This window comes from Mobula birostris, chromosome 13 (assembly GCF_030028105.1).
Source record: "Mobula birostris isolate sMobBir1 chromosome 13, sMobBir1.hap1, whole genome shotgun sequence".
Taxonomy (NCBI): Eukaryota; Metazoa; Chordata; class Chondrichthyes; order Myliobatiformes; family Myliobatidae; genus Mobula; species Mobula birostris.
This window is the reverse complement of record NC_092382.1, coordinates 8,520,077-8,532,090: the sequence shown is the minus strand read 5'-3', so window position 1 is coordinate 8,532,090 and position 12,014 is coordinate 8,520,077. Positions and strand designations below refer to the sequence as shown.

Genomic DNA, 12,014 nt, shown 5'->3' with positions numbered 1-12,014 from the left:
TTCATCTTTCGCCCGTTCAGAAAAGGCAGTGAGATCCGGATCTATCACGTCCTCTCGTTGTGGGTGGACAATGATTTATTCTGCAATATTTTCAGCATGTTTCCATATAACCACATAACAATTACAGCACAGAAACAGGCCATCTTGGCCCTTCTAGTCCGTGCCAAATGCTTTCTCTCACCTCGTCCTAGGCCTCAAACCATAACCACTGGACTGAGGCCTGGGATTAGGCCTCATTCCACTGTTTTTACCTGCTGAAGAGCAGCCAATGTTTCTGGCTATATGACCCATTTATGTGAGAACTTAGCCTTTTGTATTTATCTGAGCTTTTCATAAGTTTAGTTATACTTTAGTACAGTTTAGTTCAGCTTCACTCCAGAATTTCCAAAGCAACAACCCATTCAGTCAAATAGTTCCACACAATTAAAATAGTTTACAGTATTACATTTTTAAATTTTTTGTTTTGTACTACTTATATAATTTAACTATTTAATATGTATATTCTTATTTTAAATCACAATTTTTAAAATCTATTGTTATGAATTAGGTTCTATTGCTGCCGCAGAGACAACAAATTACATGACATCTGCCGCTGCTATTAAACCTGATTCTGATAATTGGTCTGGGAGACACATCACCGGTCACCTGATCCCGGTTACCGCAGATCGTAATGCGAGATTGAAGCCTTTTCTATTTATTTGTGTTCCTCAGTTGTGTTAAGTTTCCCTTTGTGGTTCCAAAGCAGAAGCTCAGTCTGTCTAATATTTCCACAAAATTAAAAGGGGGAATTTGTTTATTCTTATCACGTACTGAGCTACAGTGAAAATCTTGCCTGACCTACCATCCACACAGATCGATACATTACAACAGCTGATATACGACAAAACAATAACTGTAACAAAGCATTATGGCTGCAGAGAAAGTGCAGTGCAGATAGACATATGGGGCAGGGTCACGTCGAGTTACATTGTGAGGTTGAGTCCATTTTATTGGACCGGAGACCATTAATTTGGCTTACAATCGCAAACAGGAAGCTATCCATGAGCCTGGTGGTACGCGTTTTAAGGCTTTTGTATCTATTCCGCGATGGGGGATTGGGTTTGCAGCATCTTTGAGTACACAGCCTGCTTTTCCAATGCAGGGGACGTGTAGAAAGAGTCCATAGAGGGGAGGCTTGTTTCTATGATGTTCCCAGATGAGACCAAAGTTCTCTGCAGTTCCTTGCAGTCATGGGCAGAGCTTTAGCCATATGAAAGCGTGAAGTATTGACAAGAAGCTCAGAGACCTCGGCCTTCACCCTGCCTTGTGTAGCTGGATCCTGGACTTGCTGTCAGATCACCGGCAGGTGGTAAGAGTGGGCTCCCTCACCTCTGTCTCCCTTACCCTCAGAACACATGCCCCACAGGGTTGTCTCCTTGGCCCCCTCCTTTACTCTCTGTGCACCCATGACTTGTGTCGCCACCCACAGCACCAATCTGTTCATTAAATTTCCTGACGACACTACATTGATTGGCCTAATCCTAAATAATAACTTTCAATCGATCAAATGCTTCCTGACAAGGCTCGGTCTAAACAAACTTTTCACCCTTCTTCAGGAGATTAGTCAGAGGAAGAGCGATATCAGCAAAGTTCTTACAGAACTTACGATAATATCCAACCATTCCCAGAAACCTTTCAAGAGCCTTCTTACCAGTCTGTCACAAAAACTGTGGGTCAACTGTCTAAGAAAAATAACAAGATGGTTTGAGTGGCAAAAATAGATTGTGGTGCTTTTATTTACAAAAAGAGTGGAAAAACAAAAACTTGGATGTCCACATGAAAACAAGAAATTTAAAAAAAAAACTATATATATATACAGCTTGCAATTGTCACCTGTCCAGTTAACAGCCACCCTCAGACTAAACAAAAAAAGAACCCAAAGCCTTGGTAACCCAAGGCTTACAACAACTAAGCCAATCCCCCTAGACCAACCTGAAGCTAATTGACTCAATTATCTTCCATTTCACACAATCTGAAACTCTACCACCAGTTCTCACAATAAACACATATACTTCATCATAGGATTCACCATTTCCCGGTTAAATAACTTAAATAAACCCCAAAACTTTACCACAAGATGAGTAATTAGGTAACATAACCCTTGTCCCAGGTAAAGATGGTATCCTCCACCATCGGCACACCTGTGCAGGTTGCTGCTGCCTCTATATAAGACAGCTCTATGCAGCAGCTCTGTTTCAGACCCAGTGACTGTGGAGGAGAGAGACGTCAGATTATCATGACACTTCGGCAAAACACTTATTGGAAAGATGAATATGAATAAATTCACCTGAGATAATAAAACTGTGACATAGTGTGTTTCTTTTTTTCATACCTATTACAGCTGGGGATGAGTGTAAAATTGTGACTGTTGATTTATTGTGACATGTGCACTCACCACAATAACAGAGGGAATAATGTGTGTGGATGACACTTTGAGTGTTTTACCGAGTGTACCATGAAACATCTGTAATCAGTGACGGGCCTTCATCACACAGTCGGAACAGGAACTTCAGAAATTGCCTGGATTTTGCTCGCACAGGAGCCAACTTGCCTTGACCTACAACACAGCCAAGACAGATCACAGTGGCATGGCCAAATTCACTCTTAGCTAAGTCAACTGTAAGGTTGGCCCTGGAGAGCCTGTCAAACAGCTTTTCTACTACAGAGATATGCTCTTCCCAAGTGTCACTCCCTGTGACTAAGTCATCAATATTGGCATCTGTGTGTCCTAACCCTTGAATTACAGAATCAATCATTCTCTGGAATGTTCCTGGAGCATATTTCATTCCAAATGGTGAAACATTGTATTCATACAACCCAGAAGGTGTCACAAATGCAGAAATTTCTCTACCTCAGTCCATCAATGGAACACACCAATACCCTTTTAACAGATCAATCTTTGTAAGAAATTACCTTTTCCAACCTTATCGATGCAATCATCCACCCTAGGGATAGGATAGGCATCTGTTTTTGTTACTGCATTTACCTTCCTATAATCAGTGCAAAATCTAACACTACCATCAGGTTTGAGCACAATAACGCAGGGTAAGCTCCAATCTGATGTTGAAGGCCTAATAATACCATTTTCAGCATATATTCAATTTCTTGCTCAGCCACTTTACACTTTTCTACGTTCATGTGATATGGGTGTTGCTTAATCAGTTTGGCTTGACCTATATCTACATCATGTACTGCGACCATGGTTTGCTTGGGAGCACCAGGAAATAAACCTTTAAACTTCAGAATTAATTCCTTCAGCTGTTGTTGTTGCTTTGGCTGCAGATGAGCCAACTTGTTGTCAGTGTTTTCGAGAACAACCGAGTTCATTAGCCTAACTGGGACCATGTTTAGCTTGTGAAAACTCTCACGCGAGTCAATTGTTTCATTCTCAGGGTTGTCAGATTTATATGTTTGACAACACTCACCGATGGTGCCTGCTTGCCAGAATAAGGCTTTATCATATTGATGTGTACCACCTGTGTTAGTTTACGTCAGTCATGTGTTTTAATAACATAATTCACATCATTAATTTGAGAGACTATTTCATACAGTCCATTGAATTTTGCTTGAAGTGGACTTGTCAACATTGGAGATAAGGCAAGCACATTATCCCCCACCTAGTATTTTCTTTTGTTTTGGTCCGCTTATCAAACCAACACTTCATTTTGTTTTGAGAAATCTTTAAGTTTTGTCTCGCTAGACGACAGGCTTGGTATAGTTTATTTTTGAACTTCAAAACATAGTCTAACAAGTTAACATGTACATCCCCATCAATTCACTGTTCCTTTAACAAGGTCAAAGGTCCCTTCACTCTATGACCAAATACAAGTTCAAATGGACTAAAGCCCAATGATTCTTGTACCGACTCTCTTAAGCCTGATTTATACTTGTGCGTCAAGTGTACGCCATAGGCACCACGTACCCTACGCCATACCCACGCTGCACCCTACGCTGCAGGGTAACGTGCAACTCCTCAAAAAAGTAACTCACGCGTCGCGGCGATGCAGACCGCAACAACTGTGATTGGTCTGCTTGGTAGCATTGCATTTCTAGTTGCTTTTCTCTGCCATGTCTGTACACTGATGCAAAATAAATGGTTGGAGACAATGAACCAGATCATCAAATCTACCTGCCAACATGGGAAAATATTTGAAATGCATCTCGTCGTCCATGTCTCTCACAAAGAAGCTCAACAGTGTCAGAGAAACCCCAGCGCCAACTTGCGTTTTGGTGGTGAAGTGCAGAGCAATGCAGACACAACTATGCATGCTCGCTACGCAAAAATTAAATCAGGCCTATGGTGTAGGATATGGCGTATCTCGAACGCACAAGTATAAATCAGCCTTTACGGTGAACAAAAGCAAATGTATTCCTTCATCCCAATTTTTTCTATTTTCAACACAGTATGCCTTAATCATTTTTTGACAGTAGAATGAAATCTTTCTAAAGCCCCTTGTGATTCCAGATGCTACACAGACGATGCAATTTGTTTAGCTCCCAGTTCATAAAATACCTGCTGGAATAATCCAGATGTAAAATTACTTCCTTGATCAGACTGGATTTCTTTAGGCAAACCAAATAAAGTAAAAAAAAACTTAAGAGCCTTCGTCACAGTTTTAGCTTTAATATTTCTGAGAGGTATTGCCTCTGGGAATCTGGATGCAGTACACATAATAGTTAGTAAATACTGATGGACAGCTTTAGTCTTTGGCAATGGGCCAACACAATCCACTATAACTTTGGAAAAGGGTTTACCAAATGCAGGTATAGGCCAGAGTGCGGCCACTGGGGTGACCTGATTAGGTTTACCCACAACTTGACAAGTGTGACAGGTTCTGCAAAAGGTCAAAACATCTTTCCTCAAATTCGGCCAGTAAACTTCTTTCATAATCCTGTTTACAGTTTTATTCTCTCCAAAATGGCCACCGGAGGGCATACTGTGAGCCAAAGTTTAAATTTCAGTCCTATGAACTTTAGGAACTACAACTTGGTGAACAATTGCCCATTTCTCACTCGCAGGTATAGCAGGTGGCCTCCACTTCCTCATTAACACTCCCTCCTGAAGATAATACCCTACTGACATTTTCTTAATCTCATCATCTGAGAGAGATGTTTCTTATAAAGCTTCAATCTCAGGGTCTTGGTTCTGTTCTGTTATAAACACCTTCCGAGACAGGGATAAATTTTTCTCATCAGACTTACTACCTGAATCCTGTTGAAACAATGAAGGCTGAAAGGTCCCTGACAAGTCATCATAACCTGAATCCTGGTCAACCTGATTTTGGCTATCATGGGTATCAGAATCATGCTGCACAGAACCGTCTGCATTGGCAGACATTTTAGCCATACTTCGAGTTACTGTGATAAATATTAAAATCCATCTGTGGGTCGTCAGTGGTTGGCTTAGTTGTCAACTGCACTGCAGGAACAACTTTACCATCTGCCAGGTCATTCCCTGACAGCAAAGTAACAGCTTCCACCGGTAAACTGGAGCATAATCCGATCCTAACAGGTCCTGAAACAAACCCTGACTGTAAAGTTACCTTGTGCAATGGCACAGAAACAATGCTGCCCCCAATGCCTTTAATAAGATTTACCTCACCAATGTTAGTCTCACCACTAAACTTTAGAAGGCTGTCTAATATAAGTGACTGAGAAGCCCCAGTATCTCGAAGAATGTTCACTGGTACCGGGGTTGACCCTTCCATTACTAATACAAACCCATCTGACATAAAATGATGGAATCCCTACTTAACTCAGTCAGACCTCTCAGTCCTTAACTGAGCCTCAGCAGAATGTTCAGAACCCTGTGGGTTTATAGGTGCTTCAACATACTGATCACAGGCATGTGGGACTGCCTCCTTTTCCTTTTTCTTCTTCAGGACAGAATAATTAGCCACCATATGACCAGCTTTCTTACAATAGTAACAAGGCAGACCAGAATATTTCTCCTTCAACTGCTTCCCTTCATCCTTAGTCTCGTCACTAGTCCCAGCTTTAATTTCTGGTTTACCCTGGTTATCCCTGCTACTCTTTTGGAAGCTCTTATTCTGGGTACACTTAACCTTATGAGTTAAAGCAAACACATCTGCTAATCTAGCAGACTCCTGCAAAGTGGCAGCATCCTTTTCACTTAAATACATCTTTATGTCATCAGGGACACACATTTTGAATTCTTCAATTAAAACCAACTCTTTCAAGCTGTTAAAATCATCATTTACATTGTTATGTCTGCACCAGCGGTCAAAACACACAAACTTCTCATAAGCACATTCCATATAAGTCCGGTTCATAGATTTCCTCAAATTTCTAAACTTTTGCCTGTATGCTTCTGGGACCAACTCATAAGCTTTGAGCACAGCCTGTTTCACTATGTCATAATCAGCTGCTTCATCAACTGTCAAAGCAGAATAGGCTAGCTGAGCCTTCCCCTTAATTACACTTGGTAAGAGAATAGGGCAAACCTCTTTTGGCCATTTTAAACCCTGAGCAAACTTCTCAAGATGCTGAAAGTATTTATCAACCTCTGCCTCGTCAAATGGAGGCACTAATTTAACTTCCCGACTGGCCTCAAACTTATCACCAGAGTCTAACACTAGACCCCTTTGCTGCAATCTCTCTACCTTTTCCAGCTCGAACAGCCTCTGTCTTTCTGCTTCCTCTCTGTTTTTCTGCGTCTTTAGTCTCAACCTGTCTCTGCCTTTCCACAGCCTCTATCTTTATTTTTTCTAACTTGTGCGGGAGCTCTAGCTCACTAGGTTTACTTTCAGGAAACACCTCCAACTCCTGCACTTTAAACACACCCTCAGATACATAATACTCAGCTATTTTCCTCTGCATCTGTGACCTCCTCATTGTCGATTTCACCTTCACAAGTTTTAACCTTTCAGCAATACTCAGCAACTCAATCCTTCTGGTGTCCTCTAACGCCTCAGAGGTTGGCACTTCCAGACATCAATCAACATCCATTGCTGCTGATTTTCCATACACAAATAAATCAAAAGGGATTACTCCAATGAAACCGATAACTAATTAATACACCTCCAAATCTTTTCCTATATCGGATGCAGGCCCCAATTTTGACCCTGTAACACTATAGAAATGAGTCAGCAGCAATAGACTACACCTAGAGTCTGTTTTTGATGTTAAATCCACTATCTTTATTAGTACCTACTAACAATATCGTAACTTAAGCAAGATAAACAAAAGTTAACAGTGTTATATGTATATATGTGGGTAAATATAACTCCCAAACTATTGAGCTCAGGGGAAACAGGGCTTGGAGTCTTGAGATGGTAAACTATGAAAGTTCAGTACAACCACAGAATAGTTGAGGAGAGAGAGATATTTGTAATCCAGGGTAAATGTCGAAAGAAGGCAATAACGTTGAACTCCACAGCATCCATGGTGGTAAAACGAGGGAACAGTCGCTGTAGATTTTATCCGTCATTGTTCCAAATCCACATACAAATTATCACCAAAAGTGACTTGTCACAAGAGGTATCGTCTTCAAGTGAATTTCCACACCACACCCAGGCAAGGGTTAACACATAAGTGGTCTTCACAGGATACCCCAAATCAGATCCACTCCTATGGATCAAACGAGATGACAATCACACATTCAATGTATGCTGAATCGATAATTAACCCACCCTTATGGGCAGAGGAAAGTTCGAAACAGTGACCCTTGGCCAGTAGTTCCCTTGTTTCGAACCTTCCATTTTTCCTCCTTCATCTCTGTCTGACTGAGTATCTGTGTCCTTGGTTAAAACTAAACAAGCTGTGAGCGATGTAAACAAGATGCAAGTCAGACTGATTACCATTCTTAATCTCTCTCTCTCTCTCAAAATGACAGTCCACAACAAACGAAATCTACAGATTCACAACAACAGCCACTCCTCATTGTGAACTGACTGGTGTGCCAGTAGGTGGGATGACTGAGTGAATCCTTTCCCACATTCTGAGCTGGTGAATGGCTTCTCCCCAGTGTGAACTCGCTGATGACTCTGTAGGTTGGATGACTGAGTGAATCTCTTCCCACAGACTGAGCAGGTGAATGGCCTCTCCCCAGTGTGAACTCGCTGATGATTCTGTAGGGTGGATGACTGAGTGAATCTTTTCCCACAGACTAAGCAGGTGAATGGCTTCTCCCCAGTGTGAACTCGCTGATGATTCTGTAGGGTGGATGAGTGAGTGAATCTCTTCCCACAGACTGAGCAGGTGAACGGCTTCTCTCCAGTGTGAACTCGCTGATGACTCTGTAGGGTGGATGACTGAGTGAATCTCTTCCCACAGACTGAGCAGGTGAACGGCTTCTCCCCAGTGTGAACTCGCTGATGTGCCACTAGGTTGGATGACTCAGTGAATCTCTTCTCAGAGACTGAGCAGGTGAACAGCATCTCTCCAGTGTGAACTCGCTGGTGAGCCATTAGCTTAGATGAGCAAGTGAATCTCTTCCCACATACTGAGCAGGTGAATGGCTTCTCCCCAGTGTGGACTCGCTGATGTCTCTGTAGGCTGGATGACTGAGTGAATCTCTTCCCACAGACTGAGCAGGTGAATGGCCTCTCCCCAGTGTGAACTCGCTGATGATTCTGTAGGGTGGATGACTGAGTGAATCCTTTCTCACATTCTGAGCTGGTGAACGGCTTCTCCCCAGTGTGAACTCGCTGATGAATCTGTAGGTTGGATGACTGAGTGAATCTCTTCCCACAGACTGAGCAGGTGAATGGCCTCTCCCCAGTGTGAACTCGCTGATGATTCTGTAGGGTGGATGACTGAGTGAATCTTTTCCCACAGACTAAGCAGGTGAATGGTTTCTCCCCAGTGTGAACTCGCTGATGATTCTGTAGGGTGGATGAGTGAGTGAATCTCTTCCCACAGACTGAGCAGGTGAATGGCTTCTCTCCAGTGTGAACTCGCTGATGACTCTGTAGGGTGGATGACTGAGTGAATCTCTTCCCACAGACTGAGCAGGTGAACGGCTTCTCCCCAGTGTGAACTCGCTGATGTGCCACTAGGTTGGATGACTCAGTGAATCTCTTCTCAGAGACTGAGCAGGTGAACAGCATCTCTCCAGTGTGAACTCGCTGGTGAGCCATTAGCTTAGATGAGCAAGTGAATCCCTTCCCACAGTCTGAGCAGGTGAACGGCCACTCCCCAGTGTGAACTGACTGGTGTGCCAGCAGTTTGGATGACTGAGTGAATCCTTTCCCACATTCTAAGCAGGTGAACGGCTTCTCTCCAGTGTGAACTCGCTGATGACTCAGTAGGCTGGATGACTGAGTGAATCTCTTCCCACAGACTGAGCAGGTGAACGGCTTCTCCCCAGTGTGAACTCGCTGATGATTCTGTAGGCTGGATGAATTAGTGAATCCCTTCCTACAGAATGAGCAGGTGAACGGCTTCTCCCCAGTGTGAACTCGCTGATGACTCTGTAGGTTGGATGACTGAGTGAATCCCTTCCCACATTCTGAGCAGGTGAACGGCTTCTCCCCAGTGTGAATTCGCTGATGATTCTGTCGGCTGGATGAATTAGTGAATCTCTTCCCACAGACTGAGCAGGTGAACGGCTTCTCCCCAGTGTGGACTCGCTGATGTCTCTGTAGGCTGGATGACTCAGTGAATCTCTTCCCACATTCTGAGCATGTGAATGGCTTCTCCCCAGTGTGAACTCGCTGATGTTTCTGTAGGGTGGATTTATCAGTGAATCTCTTCCCACAGACTGAACAGGTGAATGGCTTCTCGCCAGTGTGAACTCGCTGATGTCTCTGTAGGGTGGATGAATTAGTGAATCTCTTCCCACAGACTGAGCAGGTGAATGGCTTCTCCCCAGTGTGAACTCGCTGGTGACTCCGTAGGTTGGATGACTCAGTGAATCTCTTCCCACAGACTGAGCAGGTGAATGGCTTCTCCCCAGTGTGGACTCGCTGATGTCTCTGTACGCTGGATGACTCAGTGAATCTCTTCCCACATTCTGAGCAGGTGAACGGCTTCTCCCCAGTGTGAACTCGCTGATGTTTCTGTAGGGTGGATTGATCAGCGAATCTCTTCCCACAGACTGAGCAGGTCAATGGCTTCTCGCCAGTGTGAACTCGCTGATGTCTCTGTAGGGTGGATGAATTAGTGAATCTCTTCCCACAGACTGAGCAGGTGAACGGCTTCTCCCCAGTGTGAACTCGCTGATGTGCCAGTAGGTTGGATGACTGAGTGAATCTCTTCCCACAGACTGAGCAGGTGAATGGCTTCTCCCCGGTGTGAACTCGCTGGTGAGCCATTAGGTCAGATGACCGAGTGAATCCTTCCCCACAAGTTCAGCAGATGACCAGCCTCTGCCCAGTGTGAATTGCCTGGTGTGTCCACAGGTGGGATGACCGACTGAATCCCTTCTCGCACACAGATCAGATGAATGGCCTTGTCCAGTGTGAACTTGCTGATGTACCTTCAATTGAGATAACCGAGTGAATCCACTCCCACTGTCTGAGCAGGTGAACGGCCTTTCCCCTGTGTAAAATGACGGTCGAGCCAGTCGGTCAGATGACCAAGTGAATCCCTCCCCACAGTCTGAGCTGGAAGGATGGTTGATTGAAATCCTTGCTCCACTTCTCAAACATCTGGACAGAGACAGCAAAACTGGCTTACTGGGTTTAAAATCCTCGGAGCTAAATTCCATCTCGTTTTTAACCTGTAAAAAGATTTACAAAATCCATCATTGGGTTAGGACCAAATTTCAGATGAGATTACTTGAGTTCTCAAGGTTTGATCTGGTATCACACTGTTGCAATGAGGTTCAACCCAAGTTGGAGAGAGAAATCATCTTCTGACTGGGCACAGTGCTGGTATCTGGAATGGCCATCAATTCCTTGATGCTCTTCCTGTCTCTATAAGAATGGGGCATTTCTGCCATCTCCAATCTGTGACCTGGCTCAGTTTGCCTCTCTCCATTTGTATTATTCCCTGTTCCTGCTGAGCAGCATGGGTGCCTGGCCCCACAGTAACTGAAAGAGTATCAGACAAATTGTCTTTCTTGTCATGCACCTGGGATTTTCTTTTATGCATTATTAACTTAAAAGTGCCACAGTTTTAACACCATATACAAAATTCCTGCTGAGATGAATGGTTGGTCTGCACAGCTGTTAAAAGAACTTAGAGGGAATTTTTGTATTATTTCAGGTTCTTGTCACAGTCATCGAAAATTACAATACAGAAACAGGCCCTTTGGGCCATCTGGTTTGTGCTGAACTATTTAATCTGCCCACTCCCATACCCCTACCATCCAGGTACCTATGCAAACCTCTTAAATGTTGAAATTGAGCTCGCATGCACCACTTGTGCTGGCTGCTCATTCCACACCTGGATGACCATCTGTGTGAAGAAGTTTCCCCTCATGTTCCCCTTAACGTTTCACCTTCTACCCTTAACCCATGGCCTCTGATTGTCGTCCCACCCCATCTCAGTGGTAAAAGCCAGCTTGCATTTACCCTATCTATACCCCTCATAATAGTGGTATACCTCCATCAAATCTCCCCTCAATCTTTTATGTTCCAAGGAATAAAGTCCGGACTTGTTCAATCTTTCCTAATAACCCAAGTCCTCCAGACCTGGCAACATCCTTGTGAATTTTCTCTGAACTCTTTCAACCTCTTTTACAACCTTCATGTAGGTAGGTGACCAAAACTGTACACAATACTCCAAATTAGGCCTCACCAATGTCTTCCACAAGTCAAGATAACATCTATCTATTGTTGTCAGTACTTTGGTTCATGAAGGCCAATGGGCCAAAATCTTTCTTTCCATCACATCTATGACACCATTTTCAATAGACAATCGGTGCAGGAGTAGGCCATTTGGCCCTTCGAGCTGGTACTGCCATTCACTGTGATCATGGCTGATCATCCACAATCAGTACCCCATTCCTGCCTTCTCCCCATATCCCTTCACTCTGCTATCATTAAGAGATCTCTCCAACTCCTTCT

At 43.6% G+C, this 12,014-nt stretch overlaps 1 protein-coding gene across 1 annotated transcript; it reads right to left on the bottom strand.

Moving 5' to 3' along the window:
• Nucleotides 1–6,082: 6,082 nt before the first annotated feature.
• Nucleotides 6,083–11,042, bottom strand: LOC140208335 (uncharacterized). Its single transcript, XM_072276931.1, has 2 exons — nt 9,222–11,042; nt 6,083–8,969 (listed from the first exon to the last, which is right to left on the bottom strand). Exons 1-2 carry the CDS (start codon nt 10,314–10,316, stop codon nt 7,920–7,922), a joined length of 2,145 nt encoding a protein of 714 aa, XP_072133032.1. The 5' UTR covers nt 10,317–11,042; the 3' UTR covers nt 6,083–7,919.
• Nucleotides 11,043–12,014: the final 972 nt, after the last annotated feature.

Excerpts from the sequence above, each read along its gene's own strand:
- LOC140208335 (XM_072276931.1), bottom strand. The coding sequence starts at position 10,316 with ATGGCTCACCAGCGAGTTCACACCGGGGAGAAGCCATTCACCTGCTCA. Across the intron at positions 8,970-9,221 it reads CTCAGTCATCCAAACTGCTG|AGTCATCAGCGAGTTCACAC; the intron begins GCACACCAGTCA and ends TCCACCCTACAG.